This window comes from Oncorhynchus nerka, linkage group LG12 (assembly GCF_034236695.1).
Source record: "Oncorhynchus nerka isolate Pitt River linkage group LG12, Oner_Uvic_2.0, whole genome shotgun sequence".
Lineage (NCBI taxonomy): Eukaryota > Metazoa > Chordata > Actinopteri > Salmoniformes > Salmonidae > Oncorhynchus > Oncorhynchus nerka.
In genome coordinates, this window is record NC_088407.1 from 60,319,982 (window position 1) to 60,345,854 (window position 25,873).

At 40.3% G+C, this 25,873-nt stretch overlaps 2 protein-coding genes across 2 annotated transcripts; both read right to left on the minus strand.

Annotated features, from left to right (window-relative positions):
• Positions 1 to 841: 841 nt before the first annotated feature.
• On the minus strand, positions 842 to 4,333 carry LOC115138965 (rho-related GTP-binding protein RhoV-like). The gene is made up of 3 exons (XM_029676144.2): positions 3,770 to 4,333; positions 3,588 to 3,646; positions 842 to 3,469 (listed from the first exon to the last, which is right to left on the minus strand). The coding sequence occupies exons 1-3, from the start codon at positions 3,930 to 3,932 to the stop codon at positions 3,023 to 3,025; spliced, it is 669 nt and encodes a 222-aa protein (XP_029532004.2). The 5' UTR covers positions 3,933 to 4,333; the 3' UTR covers positions 842 to 3,022.
• A 19,104-nt stretch (positions 4,334 to 23,437) lies between these two features.
• LOC115138966 (glutathione-specific gamma-glutamylcyclotransferase 1) lies at positions 23,438 to 25,012 on the minus strand. Its single transcript, XM_029676145.2, has 3 exons — positions 24,593 to 25,012; positions 24,317 to 24,352; positions 23,438 to 24,121 (listed from the first exon to the last, which is right to left on the minus strand). Exons 1-3 carry the CDS (start codon positions 24,764 to 24,766, stop codon positions 23,756 to 23,758), a joined length of 576 nt encoding a protein of 191 aa, XP_029532005.1. The 5' UTR covers positions 24,767 to 25,012; the 3' UTR covers positions 23,438 to 23,755.
• Between the last annotated feature and the right edge of the window lie 861 nt (positions 25,013 to 25,873).

A 25,873-nucleotide genomic window follows, 5' to 3' on the forward strand; every position in this document is an offset into this window, starting at 1 on the left:
CTATGATTAACCCCAAAAAGTGTGTGTGTTCTCTTTTTCATATGGAGGCATCATCTGATTTGCTGTTTTTAAATTAAGTTGATATGTTTGTCCTGGGAATGTGAATTTCGGCGCAGACATTTCTAAGATGATTAACTTGTCCTAGATTTTACCACTCCTTCATTCCAAGTCAATTTCACCAGAATCATTTGGTTTTGTGCGCAACACAGCCTAAGGGAAACAAAACTGTCAGGAGTATCTCCCATAATCAAATATATATTTACTGATAACTAATATTCCAAAATAATTGTTTTTCCTTTTGCAGATACAGTTTCTAGTCACCACATTATGTTTTCTACTAGAGAAGCCTTTGAGTGAGGAAACCATTATCAGAATGCTAATTACTACCTAGGAGAGAAAGCAGTGATTCACTCCACTATACATGTTAATGGTCTCCTTGACGATGTTAAGGAATTGACAGATTGATTGATCCAACAGAAAACATTGGAGGTTCATCAAGGGTGTATTCATTATGCCGATTCTGTTGCAAAACATTTTGCCACAGAAAGTTTACTCCAAAAGGAAAATGTTATACAACGAAAACGAGAGTTTGCATTGGACAAATTCAGGTAGGTCCCTCCCAGTTGCGTTCCGTTTTCTCTGTTTGCTTCCATTTGGTTCTTCAGCAGTAAATGGTTTCAGTTACAAGGCATAATGAATACACCCCAGATCTCAGCAGTGTGCTAGAATAGCAGGCACGTATCTAGTTTGACAGGCTCCAGAGATTGGATATATGAGATGTCTCGTTAACACAGCAGGCTGAGGAAATACAAAATTCAGAGAAATTACAACTTCAGGCAGCGGCATTACTTATTTGGTATAATGGCATTCTCACATTTTGTTCGTGCATGCCGCCACCTACTGTGCAGTAGTGTGTGTTCGATCACTTTACAGTTGTTATATAAACATTTTTAAAAGGCAGGGGGATACAAATTTGCACCACACACACGCTGTTTCACAAAAATAAAAATCTCAAAACATGACTTCCGCAGTAAAATCTCTTACACCCAGGTACTTATCTGCAGCTGCCACCTATACTCATTAACAACCCACTTCTCCATTCCACTACTTTGATCCTATCTGCTCCTGCCCAAGCAAACGGCCTGGGAGGACAGGAGACACCCCTACTCAACACACCCTGAAGTCAAATCACATAAACCCAAAATCTTCTCTACAGCTACCTCCACAACATCCATGTTATTTATGTTCCATTTCTGCGGTACAGTTGATAACCATTGCTATAAAATGCTAAGAAATCAAACCTAATGAAGAATATGCACTATCACTCAGTGGGCTATCCCCCTCTGTGCTGGCACAAATCTACTACTCACTTTGATCCTCTCAGGATCCCTCACCCTTGACCCCTCCTCAAATGTATTCACTGCCTCAGCATAGGACACCTTCTGCACTACTCTGACCACTGCAACCTGCCCCTCTCACACCGAACACTAACCTGCCTCTCTCGCACCGGACACTGCCGATCCCCAGGAACACAGCCACCCTTACATGACACACAACTTTATCCAGTAGACACATTAGGCCTTGTGTGCAGGCTATATAGTATAATCACTCAGTAGTTCAATTGTTGACTCCTTTAAAGCACATTCATTTTACCACTTATCATACAAATAAAAAAATATGTTCTGTCTTAAGCAAATCACCTTGGACTTTTTTTCCAGTGCTGTAATCATTACGCCGACTCCGTTGCAAAATGTTTTGCAACAGATGTTTACTCCAAACGTAAAAGTTTCTATTGGACAAATTCAGGTAGTTCCCTCCATGTTTCCGTTTGGTTCTTAAAGTTTCCGTAATGAATACGCACAAGGTTTCTAATACTCAACAACTATGCACGTCGATGTAGTACTCAGCAATCGATTGTATATATATTATGACTTTCCTCTTTCCAAGGCTTAAACCAATTTGCTGTATTACAAAGGCAAAGGGAACAGCTTTAACGGGGAGGCTTTGTCTTGTAAATTGGATCCTCAATGTGACAGCAGGTGACCGTAGTCCCTTGTTGGTGAGCTGGGTAACAAAACCCTGTGGTGAGAATATTCTCAACTCTGTCTTTCCCTCTGTTTTCTGAGGATTTACCTCAGACTGTTGGGCTCCCTCAGTGATCAATATACCTTACCATACCACATGTTAACAGTAAATGAAAATAAGGTCCTTGGACCTTCACTACTGATCTACATTATCTTTATTATCTTAGTGAATATAATTTTCTACAACTACTCTAATGAGGGCTGATCTACATTATCTTTATATTTTTAAATTGAACCTTCATTTAACTAGGCAAGTCAGTTAAGAATAAATTCTTATTTACAATGGCGGCCTCCCGGGGAACATTGGGTTAACGGCCTTGTTCAGGGGCAGAACGACAGATTTTTTACCTTGTCAGCTCGGGGATTCGATCCAGCAACCTTTCGGTTACTGGCCCAACGCTCTAACCACTAGGCTACCTGCCAACCCATTCTTGATTTTATATTTTCACATTTACAAACTCCTAATTTCTTAAAATAAACCCAAAAAAATGAACACTTAAAGTGAAATGTGTAACGAGACAAGTAAACGTGACATAAAACGACAAAGCAAACATTGTTTGAAACGTGGCTTCCACAAGAAGCATATATGGCTAGAAGACATTCACATTTTATAAAGCCTACAAACAAAATACTTGACTATGCAGTATATGCGCTCGAAAAGTGATAGTCAGGTCGCAAATAGGCCGTGACACCAACTGCAATACAATACTGTCTGAATCCTGTGAATAAGAAAGACTTTCCACAGTGCATACAATGGTGGAAGGCTATCACAGGTTGCTGGGGGAACTTTTGGCTTTTGAGCTTCAATAAGCACAACATATGACAACTTTTGTCCAGAATAACTAACTCTTAGTAATCCAGCCAGTGGCTACTGCCACCCCCTAGTATTCAACACCAGAGGGTTTTGTGTCCTGTATTGAGGTAGAGATGCCATTGGATCACATGAAGCAGAAGAACTTCTTCCACCCCCCACTAGAAAAAGTATTTGCACGACCAAATAGTTTGAGCTTCTTTGCTTTCTCACAGGCCTTGTGCTTGACGGCAACAAAGATAGCAGAGTCAAATGCTTCTTTTAGGTTCTTCTGGGTCAATGCGGAACACTCCACATAGTCGTGGGCTCTGATCTTCTCTGCCAGACGCCTGGCCTGGGAGTTCACCACTGGCTTGACCCTCAGCTGGTCCAGATGGATAAGGATGCCAACATCATGCCGGAGGTCAGACTGGGTCCCCACTAAAATTATGGGTGAAGCAGAATTGAAGGTGCGGATCTGTGGGATCCATTTTGAAGTGATGTTGTGGAAAGACACTGGGTTGACAACACTGAAGCAAATGATGAAGACATCTATTTGATTGTAAAACATGGAGCGAAAATGATCAAACTCCTCCTGCAGAAAATAAGGAAGTGGCAGATTAATTCATGGTATAAATATATTTTCACTGTAGCCAACATTTTGTGTTGCCATAATGTATTTGGTAGGCCTACTCATGCATTGGCCTAGTTACCTGTCCTGCAGTGTCCATCAACTGGATTTGTACTGGAATCCCATCTACTCTAACCAATCCTGTAGAATAGAGCACATTTCACCACATGCATTCTCGAACCCTCTTTCACTCAGCCCAAGTTACTGCCAAAGGAAAATTGTTAAGGTACAGTATTTAAAGTATGCCAAAAAAATGCAACTCACCGGTGAAGACGTCAAAGGCCGTCTGACGGTATTCGTTTGGGTATCCATTTGAGATGTAACTTATAATCATGCTGGTTTTCCCCACAGCACCATCCCCAACCAACATACAACTAATGATTGTCTCATTGTGCTTTTCTTGGAAATCATCAGGGGCCTGCATCATCTTATCTCCGCTACTGCGTTCACTATCTGGTGGAATTTCAGCAAAAGTTTAAATTCTTATCCAACATAACTATCACTGTCTCATCTTACATCAAAGCGCACATGGTTGAAACAAATGTAGCGGATACTTTGCCACCTCCAGTTTGAACGAACAATGCCGCCCAATCAAGTTTACAGCCCTCAATTAAACGCAAATGTCTTTTCACACGCTTGATTTGCATAGTCACTCCTACAGCAGCCATCGGCCACTTGACAAAATATGGGCCATTGTGGATCGATGGCCTGGATACTGTATGAATTTCAGCGCGAAAGGCTACCTAAATCAAATCAACCTCTCCGACCAAGGTGCAGGAGTTGAGACAAACTTAAGTGAAAAGGTAATTTAGCAACTCTTTAGTGGCCAGTGGAAGCTGATGAGGGTTTCTTTATTGTTTCGGCTATTTTTAGAAGTTTACAGAGAAAAATGAAGGAGGCTTTTATATATTTCAGAAATAGCCTATGGGTTCAGGGAGCAATTATAATCGCAAAACAAAATGATGGTAAATTAGTTACAAGGTCAGGTGAACAAATCAAATGACCAATGAGAGAGTTCTATTGTATTCTAAAATAAATATGGGTATGTGACCAATACCATTTGATTAATACCTGATACTGATGGTTTTGTCGGGACTGATGGTTTGTTTACATAGCAGATTAGGAGAATGAATGTAGCCAAAGATGATCTATTATATAAGATAGGCGACTGACCGTTCTAACAATGGAAATACATGTCTGCGGAAGGCAGGCGGGAGGACGCGGGATCATTATAGCCAATAGAGTGGTGAGGAGTAGTTTAGTGTCCGGAAATAATTTAGCCATTCATTGTAGTCGATCTGCGATCTGTAAAGTTGCTATTTTCTCGTGTCATTCCTGGACTACTCATAATTAACAAAGTCAAATTTAATCAACAAGTACGATAGTCAGTTGGGGAAAAAATAAGGGTACAAGACTGTGTACATATATGGCTGTGTTAGCAAAATCACTACATATCCCATCGAACGAAGCGGGGAGAGGCTCACAGTTCAAAGACCAGTCAGAAACGTCCTGACGCTAACGTAGGCGCAATGACGCAATGATGTCCTTCGCCACCGTTGTCTTACGATAGATACCTCGAATTAGGCAAGGTTGTCCTATCTCTCCGTACCTGTTTTTATGAATCACCCAACTTCTTGCAAATTCTTTAAATAATAGTCCTGTACAAGGTATTTCCATAGCTGGTAAATAAATTATTATAAGCCAGCTGGCTGATGATACTACACTTTTTCTGAAAGATGCTAACCAAATTCCCATATCGATCAATGTGATTACAATCCTTTTCCAAAGCGTCTGGTCTATATCTTGACATTAATAAATGTGAACTCATAGCTGTCAAAGATTGTGTGTCACCTTCATATTACGGTATTCCTGTAAAATAACTTACATATTTAGACATAACCATTACAAAGGATTAGAAGTCTAGAGGCTTACTAAATTTTAACCCTCTTATTAAAAAAAAACAGAAGCTAAATCAATGGCTATGAAGGGACTTATCTTTAAAAGGTAGTCCTAATAACCAAGGCCGAAGGTATCTCTAGACTAACATATGGTGTTCTATCTTTATATCTTGACAGTAAAATAAGCAAGGAGATAGACCAGATGCTTTTCAACTTTCTTTGGAGAAACCGTACCCATTACATTAGGAAAACACTTATGAGAATGGTGGACTGAATTTTCTGGACTTTACTACTTTAAATAATACTTTTAAGATCAATTGGATAAAACATTCCTAAGAAGACCCACTTCTATCTGGAATTTTATTCCTCATCATGTCTTCTCTACTTTTTGTTGCCTTAATTTCATGTTGTTTTGCAATTATAATATTGACACAGTTCCAGTGAAACTTTCTGCTTTTCATCAGCAGGTTTTCTTGTCATGGTCCTTAATTTATAAACACAATTTTTCTCCACACATATATTATATATGGAATAATCGGGATATATTGTATACAAATACTTCTTTGTTTTTAGAATATTGGTTCCGAAATAGTATCCAATTGGTGAGCCAACTGGTAAATGCAGAGGGTCTTTTACTCAGTTATAAAGAATTCTTATCACTTTACAAGGTCCCTGTAACACCTAAAGATTTTGCAATTGTTTTAGATGCCATTCCCTCAGGTGTTGCTATGTTATTCAGGAACGTGACCCTCAGAGCCTACCTCAGAGCCTACCTTCTATTGACCCCTTTGACTCATCAGTAGGAAAGATTTGTTTCTCTTTTGGTCCATTCAACAACAGAGCGATACGAACCTTGTTTCAGCAGGATGTTGTATTTATGTTGCCTTATTGGAATGGATTTATTGATAATATCTGTTGGAAAAAAGTTTGGATGTTGCCACACACATGCCTACTTGTTAACAAAATTAAGGAAGTTTCCTTTAAAATGATTCATAAATATTATCCTGCCAACCACTATATGAAGAAGTTTAAGGAAAACATCAACTCAAATTGCTCCTTTTGTAATGACCACCCAGAAACAGTGTTGCATCTTTTTTTGGCATTGTATGCATATAAGAAAACTGGCAAGATATCAGTAGGTTTATAATTGAACACATTTATGAAGATTTTACAATATTGTGGAGATATGTACTGTTTGCATTCTTTACATACAATAGAAATAAGCTGAAACATTTTTATGTAATTCATTTCATTATTCTTTTGGCCAAATTTCATATACACAAATGCAAATTTACAAACAGAAAACCAAATTTTCATACCCTACCAAAATAAATTTAACTGTATTTTAAGACAGTTAAATGCTCTACTAACAAAAAAGCTGTTAGAATTGTAGGTATATATATATATGTCCCTTAAGGTCCTTGTGTAATTGTAATGTGATATTGTACCCCCTAGCTTGATTGTCCATTGTTTGTAATCTATGTATGCCTGTGTTCCCTCCCTCATGTGCTTTATGTATGGATTTGTTGTTAATAAAATCAAATGTAAACATTTTTTAAACAAAAAAGATACCTCGAACCAGTCATGACTATTCAACAAAACAATACTTAATTTAAGTTCATTTCCAGCTAATTTATTGGTTACATTATTGTTTAACTAACAAAGGCGTTTGAAGTTGAGAGTGCAGTATTTATTAAGTTTGACAATAAGCACGAAAACTAGCATAGTTCAGCTAGCCAGCTAGTTTAGCCATGGAAAGATGAGAAACGAGTTAGAACATAAATGCGCATATGGGCCATCACTAGGCTAATTCAGGAGACCGATTGTAGTTTCTATGCCCTGATCTCAGGACCTGGCGGCGAAAAGTTTGATGAAACAATTCAGAGACTGAAACGAATAAATCTGATTACTTCTATTTAAGTAGGTAAAATCGATATACATCCCCAAAATCAGCTATAACTGTCAATAGTAAAACAAAGCTTAAAACGATGTTTGAGTACGACCAAAGGGTTTTCTAACTAAACCAAGATAGACAATAGCTTGTCGTTTCAAATGGGAACAAATGAGTCAGAGGGCAGAACAAGCAAGGAGGTGGGCAGAGCCAAGCACGCTAGAGAAAGCCTATTGGTGCGTTCTAGTAGATATCTGCATATTTCCGTTAGGAAAAACATACTTTGAAGTGATGTGTGCAATAACTCAATTTGCCTTTGCACTCCTAAACCGCGCGATTTTTAAAAACTTTTGCGATGGGTGAAGTCTACAAACTTAGTCCACTCTGTTCATAACATATTTGATTTTGGGGAACAGAAAACTATTGAGATTAAATGTTTAATTGATAAGAAAATGTACAGAATGTCAACCAAAATCTCGTTCCATCTTCTCCTACTGCCCTCCAGTGGGCTTCCTCTCACTACCATATTTTTCCTCTCACTACAGTTTTGCATGATGTATACTTTGACACTAATTAACAATTTAGAATCTGAGAGTAAATTGACGCGAATCCATTGATAAAAGTCACATTGTCCGAGAGAGATTTTTACACACCAGTGTAAACCTTCACGAAACACAGCCCTTATTTTAAGTGTTTCTAAAATTCCCTGTGGGGAAAATGAATGGAACCATTAGGTTCCTGTTGCTAGGTTTTATGGGTATTATGACACGTCCGCTGTGGGGCTCTAGCCAGAAAATTAATGGTGAATTAAATTCTATGAAAGGTCAGATATGCGTGTAAACAGCAGACCAAACTCCAATATAAAATAGTGATGCGAACGAAACAGCTCTTTTTCAACTGATCTTTTCGGTGAACGTCGGGAGTCGAATCCCATCAGTGAAAGAGGCGTCATTTGGTACCCTGATTTGCATACTGCTAGTGCTGCTTTTTTTTATAGCTCAAAACAACTTTTTTCTGCAGATAAATGACAAAATAATTATCTAAAGAGGGTGATAGTGGCGATAGTGCGTCAATCAGGTCCTCGCTGATTTTTCAGTACAATTATTAGAATTATTTGGCGTTTCACAATCTGACATAATGGTATTGTAGACTACCTTTTGGGCTTTACATTAGAGATGTGGATTTTTATCAGGTTCTAGGTCGATCGTCAAACATTTTGAACAAAAAGCCATTTGGGAGCCAAATGTGCCGGCCGGCTCACCGAAAAGACTCGGAATGCCCATCACGAATATAAAATCGTTGCGGTAATGCCACGTGCGTCCACTTATATCAGTAGGCCTACATTTGTAGCATAGTAAGCATTTCACTGTCTAAAGCTGTTGTTTACAAATCATTATAAAACTTCTGTTCGATCAAATTAGCCAAAACATAATGTGTTGACCAAAATTGACACTCTCTCATAGACCTCCTTACAAACAATCCCACCTGGTCTGTTTATCGCAGATTGTGGGCGGAGTTGAGCCTCTCGCTTCAACTCTTCCTCTCTGATGTAGCAGGTTAGGAGAACTAGCACAGTAGGTTAGGAGAGGGAGGTTAGGAACTGATGGTTTGTTTACATACCAGGTTAGGAGAATTAGCGTAGCAGATTATGATATTATAATTAACGTGGCATGTTAGGAGAATGAGGTTAAGGTTAGGAAAAGATTAAGAGTTAGGCCTAGCTAAAATGCTACAGTTGTCAACAACTGTTGTCCCCGACGCGATAACTAGATGGAGCTGTAGGCTTACTCCATCTAGCTACAACCTATGATACTGATGGTTTGTTGGGACAGATGGTTTGTTTACATTTCTATGGTCAACATCCATTGTGCTCTAGTTGCTGAAGTCCTAATAGAACAAACTATAAAAACAACAACCTTTAAAGCTGCAATATGTAACCTTTTGGGTGACCTGACCAGATTCACATAGAAATGTGAGTTATAGATGTCATTCTCATTGAAAGCAAGTCTAAGAAGTGGTAGATCTGTTCTATGTGTGCCATTTCTATGCTTCCCATTCTTAAGTTTCATTTTTACTTTCGGTTTTGTACACCAGCTTCAAACAGCTGAAAATACAATATTTTTGGTTATGGACAATATATTTCACGGCGCTTTATATTGTACAATTATTCTCTGCACTATACTTGCTTGTTTTGTCACATAAACTGAAATTAGGCAAACTATTTGAATTATAGCAACCAGGTAATGCCGGAGCGATTTCCTCATAGCGCATCTTTAAACAGATATCCCACAGTTATTAAACCAGGCCTACATATTTCACCTTTTAGGTGACCTGTGAATGCAGTTTAAAAGTTTACTGGAAAGGTGCTCACATGACTCGATGTGCATACTGTCCTGTTACCAGATAATAATGTCAACTGATTTACTTATTGTAGTTTGACTGTGTACTGTGCCATGTAGTCCTATAATGTGTGCCTGTCACCCGTCTCTGTAAAAGGCAGTGTTGTTCTACTGTCAGACATAATCTCTGCATCTCCAACCCTGTTTGTGTGGCCTGCTCCCTCTGTTCCAGACCTGTTTGTGGTTCCTCTCCCAGGTCTGATTGTCCTCTGAAAAAAAATAGCTCAGTTGTGTGGACATTGTGGCTCTGTCAACAGCTGGACAGTTGCTTTTTGCTCAGCACAGCTGTCAGATGCAGGCGCAGGATCCTCTGCTACAGCAGCATGTGCCAAGTTCCACTGCGGTGGTGGAATCGTCTCTGTTGTGATTCTCTAGTCTGACAGATACATAGAGGGTCACCTGTGTTAGCCTCCACGAATGCCTTCACACTTGTCTCTAACATATACATGCAGATTCCAGAATGCTGAACAGTCCCTTTACAAGTCAGAACTTCATTTGTACTTACTCTTCTGGGGTTCCACTGAGTTCATCCTTATGCCGTTGGAAATTTGAGACAAAATAGCCACAGGAAAGTATTATTAAACAGACTTCAAAATGCTGGTCTCTGTGTGTGACTCTCACAGTCTGTTTTTCATCACTTGATCCAGGCAAATGCACACAACGTAAATACATGCACCAGATGTACACATAAACCAAGCTCTTGCAGGTGTTTACATGGTCTTGCACTTGTGCCTGGTGATAGAAATTTGTTAGAGCCCTCATGGTTGTGTATGCAATCATTCTCTTGATGAAAGACTACAAATTACAACTTCTTAGTATTTTGATTTACCTGATTCACATCATTTGATGATAAATTAATACGATTAATGAATAAGATGTATTTTTAATGCACATATTTGATTGAATCTCTACGATGGCTTTTCAGTCTGTGAGGGACACAGTTATGTATTAATGAAGTTGTTTCACCACAATGTCCTAGTATATGCCTACTGTGCAGAAAGCGCAATATGTGACTTGGGACAGTAGGGATATATTTATGGGGGAAATATAGAATTAGATGGACTTCCTTATCTATTGAAGCCTGCAGGAAATTCTGGGAGCATTGTGTTGTAAGTCCTCTATTTCCTGTTTGCCATTGTTCCTCACTCTCTCCCCCTCTCTTTCTCCCACCTGCAGTGTGAGTGATAGGGATTGTATTCCCCTCCGTAAGCAGGACAACATCTCTTCATGGCATCACCAGTCTCCTAACCTCAGTTAGCCAGTCTCCATGCTGCACTTTGCCACCAGTGATTTACAGGGCTCATTCCCACATCCAAGGTAACACTGCCATACACAGGAAACAGACCGTTATCATTGGATTTCCAATTTCCCTTTTCTGAAATAGCTGCTCTTGACATTTTTGACCTGCCCGCAAGTTTAGTGTGATTATATAGCTTGCATGAAGTTGGTGACGAAGAATCGTTTTTGTATAAATGGAGTACACTTATTTATTGCTATTTGCTGCATATACTGACCTGTGCTGTAGGGGTCAGCAGCACTCTGTTTTCAGGATGATTTGACAGTTAGGCTTCATTGTACTGCACAGTGTAGAGCTGCTTAATGTTCATAGTTCCCACGCCTCAGTCACTGTAAACATGTTTTGGATACACAGTACTGACCTTTTCTGTATTCCTCCTGTGTGGTTTAAATGGTTAACTTCATCTATATGTGGATGATACTGCAGCGACTGTATGCTACTGTTCATCTGGCTGTGTAAAAACTACAGTCAGTGTTATAGCTATGCAGGAATCCTTTGCTGATTTAAAACGTGTGCTTAGTTAAATAAAGGTCAAATAAAAAATTAGATGGTTCTCAGATTGAAGTTTTCCCGCATATAAATACTTCGGCATGTGAATTGATGTGGATTTGATGTTTAAAAAACATACAGATGAGCTGGTTAAGAATGTAAGATTTAAAGTTGGCTTTTTCTACAGAAACAAATCTTGCCTTTCTCTAAGCGGCAGGAAATGTAGCTGCCTGCTGCTGCTCTTAAACCTTTGGATGCCATCTACCATAGTGCCCCTCGTTTTGTTACAGGCGGCAGCTCCGATACTCATCAATGCATACTGTATCAAAAGGTTGACTGAACTTCGCTAAACACCCGTAGATCTCTTTGCTGTTGAAGTATAGACACCTGAGTTGCCTAACCCGTTCACAGGATTGGTTCTCTTGAGGTTCCTAGGATCTCCACCAAGCTAGGTAAATCTGCTTTTAGTTTTAATGCACCATATTGCTGGAACAAAATTCAAAATACATTTCATCTTTCTATTCTGGTGCCGTTTGGGCAATTTAAAGTATTGATTGGGGATATATTTATTGATGAATGTAACTGTTGACCATGACTGTGCTTTTGTATTCTTATATGTATATATACAGTATATATTTTGTGTTTAATATGTATTTTATATTGTATTTATATAGGGCACATTTGGAAAAGAGACCCAGGTCTTAATATGTCTTCCCTGTCAAAATAAACGTGAAATAAAAATCATTAGTATTCTACAGCTCTGTATCAGCATCACCAGACATGAGAACTATGTCCTGACACAGATTTGAAGAAGTAATCTGCTTAGTAATGGTCTCTGAATGGATATCTGCAGGTCACCATAACAGAGTCTACAGTGCAGTAGTGTACAGGGCTCCATTCTCAGGGCTATCCAAGCTGTGGTCTGTGAAGCAGCTTTAGAAAATGTATACAACAGTCAGCCAACCTAAATACATTTGAACCAATTCTTTACAATCTGTTAAAGAGTGAACACAGTAACGGAAGTTCACGTCTTAGACCGAATTGGAGCACAATAGAATATCTGTCAGAAAGGTGTTAAAAGATTACATATCGTAAAATGGAGATTAATGTGCCACTGGCATAGATAGGGTCAAATGGGGTAGAAAACAAGCTCTTTGAATATGTGGGGTACATTATCCTGAATAATCTATCAGTGAAAGCAACTGTTCCCTTCAAGCCTGTGCTATGTTGAGTATTTGCAGAGCACACCATCAAATGAGATAGGTTACCATTACAGCTTTTTCTGGGACCCCCTGTGATGATGTTTTTGCGAATCCTCTTTCCGTTTGGGTCCAGTGGCATCCATCTTGTGTCTCTCTAACTAGAGGGGGTGAGTGGAGGAGTGTCGTAGTCTATAGCACTCCTCCAGGGGTGTGTGATCGTGGCAGAACTTTTCATGACCAAACCCAAGGTAGACTTTACACTTGAATAGTCAAAAATTCAAATTTAGTTCAGAATATTTAGAGCCAGACTAAATTGTCAGTTAGTGTCTATATCGGTATGTTACTCAGGCCCATTACATCCTGTGTATGGTTAGGCAGAGAGGTACCAGATGTTGACAGTGCCAGAGTGGCTTAGTCTGCCTCTGCACTCTCACTGGAGACAGGATACAGCCCTTTCCCAGGTCAGGTCCCTGGCTCCTTCAATAACGGGACTGATTCATGGGAATTAAGACCTTTGTGAATCTCCCCTGTTGCTCACATTCTTCACATGTCGCCAGTAATAGCAGAGATGGCAGAAATTATTCATAGTAAATCCCACACACTAGAGTATGATTCCTCCTTGTTTGTTGGCCCAGTTTAAGTAAAGTCCAAGTGTTGATTTGGGGGTCACCCGAGCTTGTGTGTATCTCCATTAAGCCTTGGCAGGGGTCCAAGAGGAGGGGGGTCCCCTAATCCCACTTTGCCCTCAAGAGAAAGCCACAGGGGTCTGTCCCCGAATACAACCCCCTAATCCAAAAAAACAGTCAAAAAACGAATAGTAAGGTTAATGTTCATCACTCTGCCTGCTGGATGGCCATAAGAGATTTAGGAGGTTGGTAAATGAATGCCTCATTTGCCTACATGCTTGGTCCACATCATAGGTAGCTTCATCCTTAATGTATTAAGGCTGGTGGAGTTAGGTTTCAGATGGGAATATATTGGATCACTTGCTTAATATATCTACAAGCAGTTCGCTACACTCGCATTAACATCTGCTAACCATGTATATGTGACAAATAAGATTTGATTTGATTTGATATGCTTAGTGAGGGATCATGAAAAACAACTCATCCATCATATTGTACTGTACATGATAAACTGTATCTGAACAAATGAAACAAAACCGCAACATTGTCAGTCCTCTGTCAGCACTTTGGGAGTGGAGGAGTGTCTTGCTCAGTGGGTCCTGGGGGCTGGTTCCCCTCGTGGGTGCGTCTCCCAGCTCAAGCCTAGCATATCCTAGAACATGACACTCTAGAGCGTCTCTCCTGTCGGACTCTGGGCCCATGAGTCAGCTGGATCTGCTGGAGCAATCCTCTCTTAGCTGAGGGAAGTTGAATCTCTTCCCTCTGTCTGTCAGCACCTCTACGACCACAAGTCTAACAGTGTGAGCTCTGTCTGCTGCACTAGTCATATTAAATGGTGTTGCGCTAGTCAGCTGATTTTGTGTGGTAAAGCCCATTTTGAAATGTAATGTAGTTCTTGCAACAGCACCAAGGAAGAAACCAGTTTCATACCTGTAAGCACCTATAGTCCTTACCTGTCATCACCACAGCATTTGTCCCCATCATGCATGTTCCCTAACATGCATGCCTGACCATGTAATTCCATTTGATTTTTCCTATGTTGGGAAATCCAAATTGTTTGGTTTTATCCCTGTCTCCCAGTGGGTCAGATGTCCAGGTCTCTGGGATCCCCCAGGAATCCCCTATCCCACCCCTGTCTGTCTGCCTGTCAGCTCTGGAGAGGAGAGGGACCCTGGTGGCAGGGGGCTGTCTTCAGTCTTCCCCTTCCCTCTATGTACCTATGCAATATGTGTAGAATTGCAGGAAATTAGCTTAAAAATTCAGAATTACTATGGAAATGCTGTCGGCTATGGAGGAATAAACTGTCATGACTGGTGAAGTGCAGAAATGTTCCAACATTAAATCTCTGCAAAGATGAGCCTGGTTTAAATCTAAGAAACTCCATGAATAGTCTGATGTGCCTTGCATATGCCTAGCTGACAATAAGCTACATTTCCTGGCCTATCCTTTTTTTGCATTAGAGGAATTCTGGCCAATATCAAATCTACTGTCTAACCACACCACTTGCAAATTGCAGTGGTTTGACTTTCTATGCTTCCAATGATGTGAGGCTTCATGCTAGATAAATATAAAATGTGCTATTGAAGAACTGAACCCATGGTATGAATGAAACAATCTGCAGACATAGTTACAGTTAAAGGGCTTTTGTGTTCCTTACCTGTAATTAGGAGGTCAAGAAACCCCGGCACAGAGTCCCTCTCACAATAGATTAGCTTCTCCTTTGTTGTCCTCTAAGTACAACATAGAACCGCTGTGGAACGGCATTGAGATCCATCCTCTGCTGGTCTGTGGGAAAACTAGGCTCTGCTTCCTGTTCTTTGAGAGAAAATGGCAGGAAACATCCAGGGCCTTTTGATATTTGCTAAGTAAGTTTTGTACATAAGTGTTTACAGTGTGCATATGTCAGGGACATCTCTATCTATACCAATAATCTTTGCCCTTTGGTGAACATAATTCAAGGGAAGTCAAACCCACATGGATATGAGTTATTACATGTTATTTATTGCTTGTAAATACTACATAGAAGTACAATGTATGTTGCATTTCTCCAAGTTTGAGATGGCCCTTGAAAGGGGAAATGTTCCAGACCTTGTATGTGGCCAGAAAGACCACTGAAGGTAATACTATTTCCTCTCCCAGCGTTCAGTTCTGCTGTGGGATTCGAAGTGGGCAGTGGTCCTCAAAGGGTTGGTACCCAGGAATGTCAGAATGGAGATAGAATGTTCTTGACTTTCAGGAAATGTCACCCATAATCTGCCCTCTCTTCAATGTACTCTGACAATGTACTATGTCAACCTCTCTTCTTTTTCCATCCTCTTTTCTCTTATTCATGCCTCCCTCTTATATCACACAGCCAACAGGGGGAGCTGTTAGCTCATCCTCCCCCAGTTTCAAGTTTTATTAGTCATACAGTATGTACAGGATACACATGGTATACACCTTCCAACGAAATGCTTACTTGCAGCTTCCTTCTCGACAATGCAACAACGAAAATACATTCTAAAAGATAACAATATGAAGATAAAGTAAATGGCTCAGTAGAATAGAATAAACATTTTAGCATAAGTATAGTACAGGAAGCCACAATTTCTAGTCCGATATTTACACGTTTTGGGGGGCAATTGTTTACATTGTGCAGTGTTTAGCAATAATTATAAGAGTCTAGTAGCAGCATTTGTGATGTGTGTGTGTAACATGAATGTACAGTATATGTGTGTGTGTGTGTGTGTGTGCTACATTTTCCGATGTCTACCATTACAACTCTCAAACCAGCTGTTGTATGGAAAAGCAGACTCAAACTTTTTCCATGTCAGCACTTGGTTTTCTTTGTGTTGACAACCAACATTGTGCAATATTGATGATAGGGCATCACTCAGTGAGTACCAAATGGTCCAGTAGTCTTTGTAATGTTTACCAACACACAATCAACCCTCTCTCCAGACTGTTCGATTACTACACATTGATTTGACCCCCCCCCCCCCATCTATCAGTGAAAGCTAGAAGGCCTCCCAGAGATGATCTCACAATGCTATTTACTAGAAGGCCCCCAAAACACCCCTCAACCAGACGCGGTGATCATGGTGCCCCGGAGTGAAAATTTGATTAGGGAAATGAAATTAAGAGCAGTAAAAGTGCCATTCCACAGAGGTGGGTCGGGATAATGAAGCAGGGGAGGCTCTCTGGCTGGTAGGCTAATCAGGTCATTCCTGGTACAGGCCCCAGCCCCCAGAGCCCTGGTCCCCACAGATTGGATTATAACAGCCAGAGGTTGTGCTGTGCTCTGTATGAAGGTGTGATGGATGGGATGGATTGAAGTTTGGGTTTTATCATGTGATGATGGATGATTGTTATTAGGTTTTTGTTTCTGTTTGCAGAATCAGGCATCAATCATGCATCAACCATCAACAACAACACGTAGGCCTACTGTAAGTTCTGACTCAGACCCTGTTACAAAGGAGAGCTGGACTTTTTTCTGGTGTGCTTGGGCATGTTGTGTACTGTTAGCTAAAAGGTTGATATAGCTTTTCAGTAAGAATGAACACATTAGCTTTGATATGGTGGTTGCAGATTTTCTGCCAACCCATTAGCCATCATTGTAAGTGTTAGATTAGTGTTTTTTTCTCTCCCATGTCCTGTGGAACCAGGCTGTGGTGTGGTCAGTTGATCCTCAGTGGACACTAGTCTGGATCTTGGGGTTTGGGGTTACCCCAGTATTGGGGACCAGTAGCTCTTAAGTGCCCAGACTCTATTAGTGCCCTAATCACTTTCTCTTTAAAGCACTCTCAGGGTGACCTTCAATATCCTGCTGACCACAGAAGGTCAAGGGTCAGGGTTCAGCCAGAGTACACATTTGCATGCAGGTGGTGGCAGAGGGGATGATTGGCAAGGAACAATGTTTCTGGAGCGTGCCTCCTATCCTGCTTATTGAGAGACAATGAACCCAACAGACTGTTTTTATCGTCAGTATGTGTGACCTCGCTCTTTGTTCCTCCTCAGCATTTTTAATGCACACTCTTTGTAATCAATGCACACGCAGGTCAGAGCACGTGTGACATATTTTTCTACGTCAGATGACCATAAAATGGAAAACAGGAGTCATTGGGTGTGAGAGGGGAAACAATTGAACATCAAGCTAGACAAAAAAAGGGATTTCAGAACTAGAAATGTCCGCCCCTCATTAAACAATTTTTTCAAATTTAATTTAATTAGTTTTTCACTTTGTCTTAAATGACCACTTACAGTGAGCAAGGGCCATGTGGTTATGTAATGGAGATGGTCAGGGATGATGACATGGCCTGTGCCTGATCCCTATGTTCTAATTGAGTGACCCCTGGGTCATGTTTTCACTCCTTTACCCCTCCAAGTAACCCTCATGGAGGTTTTGTAAGAGCTCTATCGATTGGTAATCCCTTATTATCAGGTCTTCTAAGAGCTGTTAGCTTGACAGCTCAATCAATTCTGGAAAACCAACTGGTCATCATGTAAAGATTCATCAGTGATCTAACAGAGCAATTGCTCTCTGTTTACTGTCCATGAGAATGTACACATTCATGTTGTACTGTATTCCTGTTGTACTAGCCCTTTTAGTGTCCTGTTTTGACTAGAACAGATGCATAAAGGGACTAAATACTAGAAAAAAAACTCTCATATTTTAGTGTAGTGCGTTTATATTGCCTTTAGTAGGTACATTTAGCAATGTTGTAAAGTACTGCAGTAGAAATACTTCGAAGTATTACTTAAGTAGTTTTTTGGGGGTATCTGTATTTTACTTTACTATTTATATTTTTGACAATTTTTACTTTTACTTCACTACATTCCTAATGAAAGTAATGTACTTTTTACTCCATACATTTACCTTTACACCCAAAAATACTTGTTACAATTTGAATGCTTAGCAGGACAGGAAAATGGTCAAATTCATGCACTTATCAAGATAATATGTGGTCATCCCTACTGCTTCTGATCTGGCAGACTCACTAAACACACACATGCATTGTTTGTAAATTATGTCTGAATATTGGAGTGGGCCTCTGGCTATCCATACATTTTAAAAACAAGAAAATGATGCCATCTGCTTTGCTTAATATAAGGAATTTGAAATGATTTATTATTTTACTTTTGATACTTAAGTATATTTAGAACTAAATACTTTTAGACTTTTACTCAAGAAGTATTTTAATAATTCATTTTATTTTTTCTTACCCCTTTTTTGTGGTATCCAATTGGTAGTTACAGTCTTGTCTCATTGCTGCCAGTCCCGTACGGACTCGGGAGAGGGGAAGGTCAAGAGCCGTGCGTCCTCCAAAATACAACCCAACCAAGCCACACTGCTTCTTGACACAACGCCCACTTAACCCAGCCGCACAAATGTGTCGGAGAAAACACCGTACACTTGGCTACTGTGTCAGCGTGCACTGTGCCTGGCTTATGCACTAGTTTCTAGTGCACGATGGGACAAGGACATCGCTGCCAGCCAAACCCTCTACTACCCCGGACAACGCTGGGCCAATTGTGCATCACCCCATGGGTCACCCGGTCGTGGAAGGCTACAACAGAGCCTGGACTCAAACCCAGAATCTCTAGTGGCATAGCTAGCACTATGATGCAATGTCTTAGACCACTGCGCCACTCAGGAGGCCTACATAAGTAGTATTTTGCTGGGTAACTTTTACTTTTACTTGAGTAACTTTCTATTATTAAAGTATCTATACATTTACTCGAGTATGACAATAGGGTACTCTTTTCACCACTGCATATTAGTAAAACACAAGTAGGTTATTGAGGACACATTATATTTTACAATAGCAACATGGAAGTATCACATACATCCAGGTTTTCAAACTGGTTATTTTATTTCCAAAGCCAATTGAAGTGTTTTGACTACAGAGGATATTTTCAAAACAGTTTAGAACTATGGTGGGGATTTATGAGTCAACTCGACTGCATTTTGCACTTAGTAAATGGAGCCCAAATGGTTTTCATGTCATGCTTTGTTGTTTCCTGAGTCATCTGATAGATATGCCTTATGATTGAAAATAGTGCAGAGGATTTCATACTCTGATATGAATACGCTGTTGGCCTCTGTTTTGAAGTGTGTAGGCCTATTGGTACGCAGAGGGGTCCAGTCACATAAGGTTCTTATCAGACGGTGCTGCTGACTGAGTTTCCATTCGTCCAATTCTTCATACAGGCCTATACTTAAGCAATAAGGTCCAAGGGGGTGTGGTGTATGGCCAATATAACACGGCTACGGGCTGTTCTTATGCACAACACAATGTGTAGTGCCTGGATACAGTCCTTAGCCGTGGTATATTGGCCATGTACCACAGAGGTGCCTTATTGCTATTATAAACTGGTTACCAATGTAATTAGAGCAGTAAAAATGTATGTTTTGTCATACCCGTGGTATACGGTCTGATATATCACGGCTGTAAGCCAATCAAACATTCAGCGCTCGAACCACCCAGTTTATAATTCCCAGTTTATAATTCCATTTATACTATCTTAACTGCCTTTTCCTTTCCTAGAAGAGAGCACATTTTTTACGGCTCTAACCTTTCGCCCAGTTAGAGAGGGCTTTCTTGGAATCTGGACCAGAGTGCCACTGAAGGCGCTCAGCCCAAAATGTATATGTACTGCCGAGACCTCTCTCTGTTGGGTGTGCACGTGTTCTCACAACATGATCAAACTGAACATGCAGGGAAAGGGAACTCATCTGCCCCCTGTGTCTCACTTTCAACACACAGACAGCACTTCTCGAGTGAGTGTAGTGGCTCTCCCAGGAACAGAATGTACTGACTAACACCGCCGGCATGGTGTGTATTTGTATAGCACCCTGGTAGCCACTGACACCTCACAATGCTAGAGCATATGAAAAAGGGCAGGTCTGTTTTGGTAACTGTAATGCTGTGCTCCAAATGTTAAAGCTACAGTCTGTGATCTGGGAATCTGTACAGTGGTCTTTACAATTCTTGATATACACACTGATTCTTGAAGAATATACTGTAACTTATAAATCCCTCATGCGCTTACCCTATTATATTACTCTGTTGTTCAACAAGACTTTTAACAAACAATATCTTCATGTGGCATGTGGACATCACTCTCAGTCCTTGCATCTGGAGTGCTGTCTGAATTTGAGAAGGGTTACATTTCCGTAGCCCCATCTCTCAGCTGTTCATCAAAACAAGTGGCAGGGATGCCTTGTCGTTGTTTTTCGTCGCTTTAAGACCGTGTTTACATACTGTACAAGACTGGTTAGTGTGCCATGTAGATCTTAGTATTCCTGCCAGCCCCGGTACTCTGGGCATCCATTTAACGGCTGATTAATGGACCTACAGTACGACACCTACATTTAACCTATTACATAACCTTGAGTATGCTGTTGAAGTTAATGGTTCAGGTCACAAGACAGAGTGATCTAAGCTGCAACTCCATTAAACCTGTACTGGAGGATTGTCAGGATGTGCATTCACATAACAAAATACATGGTTTCTGTACCAAAAATGACAACAATATGTGACTGACAGAACATGTTCAGTGGATGAAACTAATATAGATTTTTTGTGAAAACGTGCTTTTCCTCCATGCAGTTTGACTTTGTTGTGCATTGTGGGTTTGATTGAAGTCCAAAGGCACTCTAATGGACCTGTGAGCTGACTATTTCCTGGAATAATAAAAATAAAGAATACCTCACATTTCTCTCCTTTCCTACAGAATGGTCTAGACCAGGGCTCTCCAAGCCAGTCCCTGGAGTGCCCCCCTGCTGTAGGTTTTCAATCCAACCCCAATTGTAACTAACCTGATTCACCGTATCAATTAGCTAATTATTAGAATCAGGTGCACTCCATCACGGTTGGAGCGAAAACCTACAGGGCGGTAGCTCTCCAGGAACAGGGTTGGAGAGCCCTGGTCTAGACCATTGACAACTACGTGTATATCTGCATATGGCCAACTTATATAAAAGTGTGTTAGGGTAAAAAAGTTTATGAGCTTTGGCACATGACCAGGAAACATACTCTTGAGGAAGTCATAAAACTTTAGGCATTGGGGTGTTTTTATATATTGAAAATCAGGAGAGAAAAAGGGATTATTTCTAACCCAACCCACTATCCTTTAACAGCACATGATCTACATAGTTGGAATAGATTTTGAATAAGCAGCCTTTACCATTAGAATGAAACACGTGAGACACAGTCACATACTCATACTGAATTGGAAAGAACCAGGGTGTCTTGGTAAGAATTCAAGTTAAATGCTATTTAGTTCAGTTGATTAAAAAATTAAAAGCATTAAAAATCCCTGTTCCTTCAACAACAAAGGCAAATAGACTTCATATAGAAATAGAAAAGATATAGTATATACAATACATTGAGCAATGCAATAATCTTATTTCCACGCAGGGTAAGTATTTGCATGACTCATCTATAACAAAACCCGTTTTTAAAGTCAGACCAGAAACAGATAAAGGTTAAATATTCTGTATTTTATTCATATTTTCTTCAATCAGCCAGCCTCTGTCTTCATAGTAAGAAGCCCTAGGAGTAACGTTATCTGCTTTACATTACATCATTACATTTAAGTCATTTAGCAGACGCTCTTATCCAGAGCGACTTACAAATTGGTGCGTTCACCTTAAGACATCCAGTGCTTTGTAATCAAAGTATACATTAAAGCTGCAATATGTAGCTTTTTGGGTGACCCAACCAAATTCACATAGAAATGTGACTTATAGATATGTCATTCTCCTTGAAAGAAAGTCTAATAAGCGGTAGATCTTTTCTATGTGCGCAATTTCTATGCCACCCGATCTTAAGTTCAGTTTTTGCGTCTTGTACGCAACAGCGCCTCTTCAACTTTGGGAGGCTGAAGAAATTTGGCTTGGCACCTAAAACCCTCACACATTTTACAGATGCACAATTGAGAGCATCCTGTCGGGATGCATTGTCTTCACGCCTGGTACGGCAACTGCACCGCCCGCAACCGCAGGGCTCTGCAGAGGATGGTGCGGTCTGCCCAACACATCACCGTGGGCAAACTACCTACCCTCCAGGACACCTACAGCACCCGATGTCACAGAAAGGCCAAACAGATCATCAAGGACAACAACCACCCGAGCCACTGCATGTTCACCCCACTATCATCCAGAAAGCGAGGTCAGTACAGGTACATCAAAGCTGGGACCGAGAGACTGAAAAACAGCTTCTATCTCAAGGCCATCAAGCTGCTAAATAGCCTATGTATATAGATGCCCTATATACATAGACTTGAAATCACTGGCCACTTTAATAATGGAATTCTAGTCACTTTAATAATGTTTTTCATTACTCATCTCAGATGTATATACTGTATTATATGCTATTCTACTGTATCTTAGTCTATGGCACGTCCAAATATTTATATATTCTTAATTCCTTTACTTCACATGTGTGTGTATTGTGTGTATTGTGAATTGTTAGATATTACTTGTTAGATATTACTGCACTGTTGGATCTAGAAACACAAGCATTTTGCTACACCCACAGTAACATCCACTAAACACGTGTATGTAACAAATAAAATGTGATTTGATTTAAAATGTCATGCATTCCAATGCAAAATGCTAACGGTAGTGCTAACGCTAGCAGGAGCACGAGCTAGCACACAAGCTCAACACAGAGTAAATTATAAACAAGAAGGCCACAAAACCTCATCCTCCTACAGCGTCACATGCAGGTAAGAGCACATTATGAGGTTTCCAATGCCAAATAACACTTAAAATTTAAGAGATGCACTATATTTCAAATTGTAAACTGGGTGGTTTGAGCCCTGAATGCTGATTGGCTGACAGCCGTGGTATATCAGACCGAATACCACGGGTCTGACAAAACATTTATTTTTACTGTTCTAATTACATTGGTAACCAGATTATAATAGCAATAAGGCACCTCGGTGGTTTGTGGTATATGGCCAATATAACACAGCTAAGGACTGTATCCAGTCCTTAAGAACAGCCCTTAGGCATGGTATATTGGCCATATACCACAACCACTCGGGCCTTATTGCATAAATAACCACTGTTTCGTGAGCCCCACACTTGAGCATGAGGCAACAGATAGCCTACAGTAACACAAACTAATTAAAATGCTATTTTGTAATTTTATATAATGACTTTTTTGAATTCTAATGTTACCCAGGACCTTCATAAACACAACAAAAATATGATTTATTCATCTGATACCATATATGAAATATATTTATTGGACAGAGTGTTTACACACCAGAGTGTTTACACACCTTGTAGAGAACCCTTTTTATGAGTTGGAGTGACTCTCACTGTCTTCACATTGTCAGTGTATTTACATTGTCATTGTCTTCACATTGTTCACATTAGCAAGTAACGTAGCGAGTGTCGTAAGGATTGAGTGTCGTACCGGTGGTCAGATGTGAGTATCCCTGGCCCTGGTAGTTCAGATGACCAGAGCCAGGGCGGCTGCCTCTATGGAGAAGAGATGGTCATCCTCTACCTCGGGACAGTACAGCCTCATGAACTCAGCCAGGCGGAGGAGGTACTCTATGTTGTGGCCCGTGTTGCCTCTGCAGATTGTAATCTGAGCAGCTATCTCTGTGGGAGTGGCAGGCCCGAGGTATATGGGGTTGTCAGAGGTGGCAATGTAGACCAGGGCGAGCAGGGACCCTTGGTACTTCTCTCTGGGTGTGAACTCCACCATCTTGGTGACGTAGCCCCCCAGCACAGCCTCTCTCACATTCAGGTACTGCAGAGACTCCTCCATCTGGGAGTCAGTGACCTCGTAGGCTACCCCCCAAGTGCAAGCCTGCAGCGAGAAGAAGAGGTGGATGTTAGACTGGGACAGGATTTCAACTTCAAGTTCTGTTTATCAACATGATTGATTATGCCAGTGTCAATATATTTTGCAACATACAGTACAGGACTTATTCGTGGTAGACAGGATCAAATCAAATGTGAGCTGTAGGTGTGTTGTGGGTTGTTTTGAAATAAGGCCACTCACATCTTGATCTTCCACCAAAGTTACCACTCTACCTGGCTGTGGACAGGATGAGGATAAATGCACAGTCAGCATTTTTAACCATTTAACTTCCAGTTAGACTACACTGACATTTCCATATCCAAAATGTTTGACTTACAAATCAAACTTTTTTATTTGACTTTTCATTGGACTTCCCACTTTCTGTAGCACCACCGTTTGATCTGAGATAAGATCATATTTTGTCAATCTACAGCAGCAGCAAATACATGAATTGCATTTCTGAAGGAAAAGGCTTACCAGGTCTTTGTCTCCTCGATGGAAATTGTCCCCATGCCAGAAGCGTCGACTATATCCTTCAATATAACCGACTTTGCTCCTCTTGTATTTGAAGTCTGGTTTCCAGACTAAGGAGCCATATCCGAATATCCACAGGCTGGGTTTTTCTGATGTGGTAATAGCCAGAAGCTTCATTATGGTTCGTTAGGGTTGAGGTACGATGTAGATGTAAAGTGTTGCCTATATTCTTCTGTCAATAAATAACTGTTCTAAGATGTTACCGATGCAGCTCATATTTTTTGCAGATGCGTTCCGAAGCATGAGACTTTTCAAACCTATTCGCTATAAAAGCCTATCATCGCCTTTGACATTTCTTCTTAGGAGTCTTGACCAGTCTTGCTGATGCGTAATAAACCTATTATAGCCTACCTACCCCTAGGTGTCGATAACATGTGAAAGAAGTGATGCATAGGCCTACAATACGTTTTGGTGTGTCGGACAATGTAACGTTAAAGTACTAGCCTACTGCTTCATTATCTTGGTTTACTGACACGTGTATTTGTTGTGTCCGGACGTCAGACCAAGACGTTTCTGACCAATGATATCATTTAATAGATCGTACTATAAGTACAAGCCTACCAAATCCGAATCCTTTTCGGGAGCAAAACATTTATAGGAATCCAACTTTCGAATTAATGTTACAATGTTGCGACATTGTATCTCACGATTGAACAGACTCTGACAACCACAACCACCACTTGAAGTAATATACAATATGAGAGCTCTGTACTGTCTGAACATATGCCAACTTTGATTTTGAGCATCAACTGTTCTGATAAGAAAGGGGATTTATTAAGTGTGTCATTTAGTCTTCACTTGAGGTGCCACTTGAAGTAATGTACAATGTACTGTAAATGCAATCTTGAAGGTATTTGATTTACTGAAAATGGTGTCTAATAATCATGAGTCACATAAAAGAAACAGAAAAATAGATTAGTTAATTCATTCATTCCTTCTTCCATCCATTCATTGTATGTCAGAAGATATTGTATGTACCACATTATCAGAAATGACAAGTTATTTTTGCCCCATTCACAGGATTTTGAAACCTTATGTTTGAACATTATGCTCGCTGGTTAGACGTAGATTGACAGTTTCACTGGCTGTCCAATGTCCAAACGTGAGTTGAAATAAGTACATCCTTTAAAAATGCTTTGCTTGAGATCTTGCAATTCCTCCATGGACGTTGTTGGTGATAATAGTGTATGTGAAAAATCAGTGTTTACTCACTTTGAAGTACTG

Bases quoted from the DNA above. Each gene is read 5' to 3' on its own strand.
- LOC115138965 (XM_029676144.2), bottom strand. From the start codon at position 3,932: ATGATGCAGGCCCCTGATGATTTCCAAGAAAAGCACAATGAGACAATC. The intron at 3,647-3,769 runs GTGAGTTGCATT...TCTATTCTACAG, and splicing joins GGCCTTTGACGTCTTCACCG to GATTGGTTAGAGTAGATGGG. The intron at 3,470-3,587 runs GTAACTAGGCCA...TATTTTCTGCAG, and splicing joins TGATGGACACTGCAGGACAG to GAGGAGTTTGATCATTTTCG.
- LOC115138966 (XM_029676145.2), bottom strand. From the start codon at position 24,766: ATGAAGCTTCTGGCTATTACCACATCAGAAAAACCCAGCCTGTGGATA. The intron at 24,353-24,592 runs GTAAGCCTTTTC...TCCTGTCCACAG, and splicing joins ATCGAGGAGACAAAGACCTG to CCAGGTAGAGTGGTAACTTT. The intron at 24,122-24,316 runs GTGAGTGGCCTT...TTCTCGCTGCAG, and splicing joins CTTTGGTGGAAGATCAAGAT to GCTTGCACTTGGGGGGTAGC.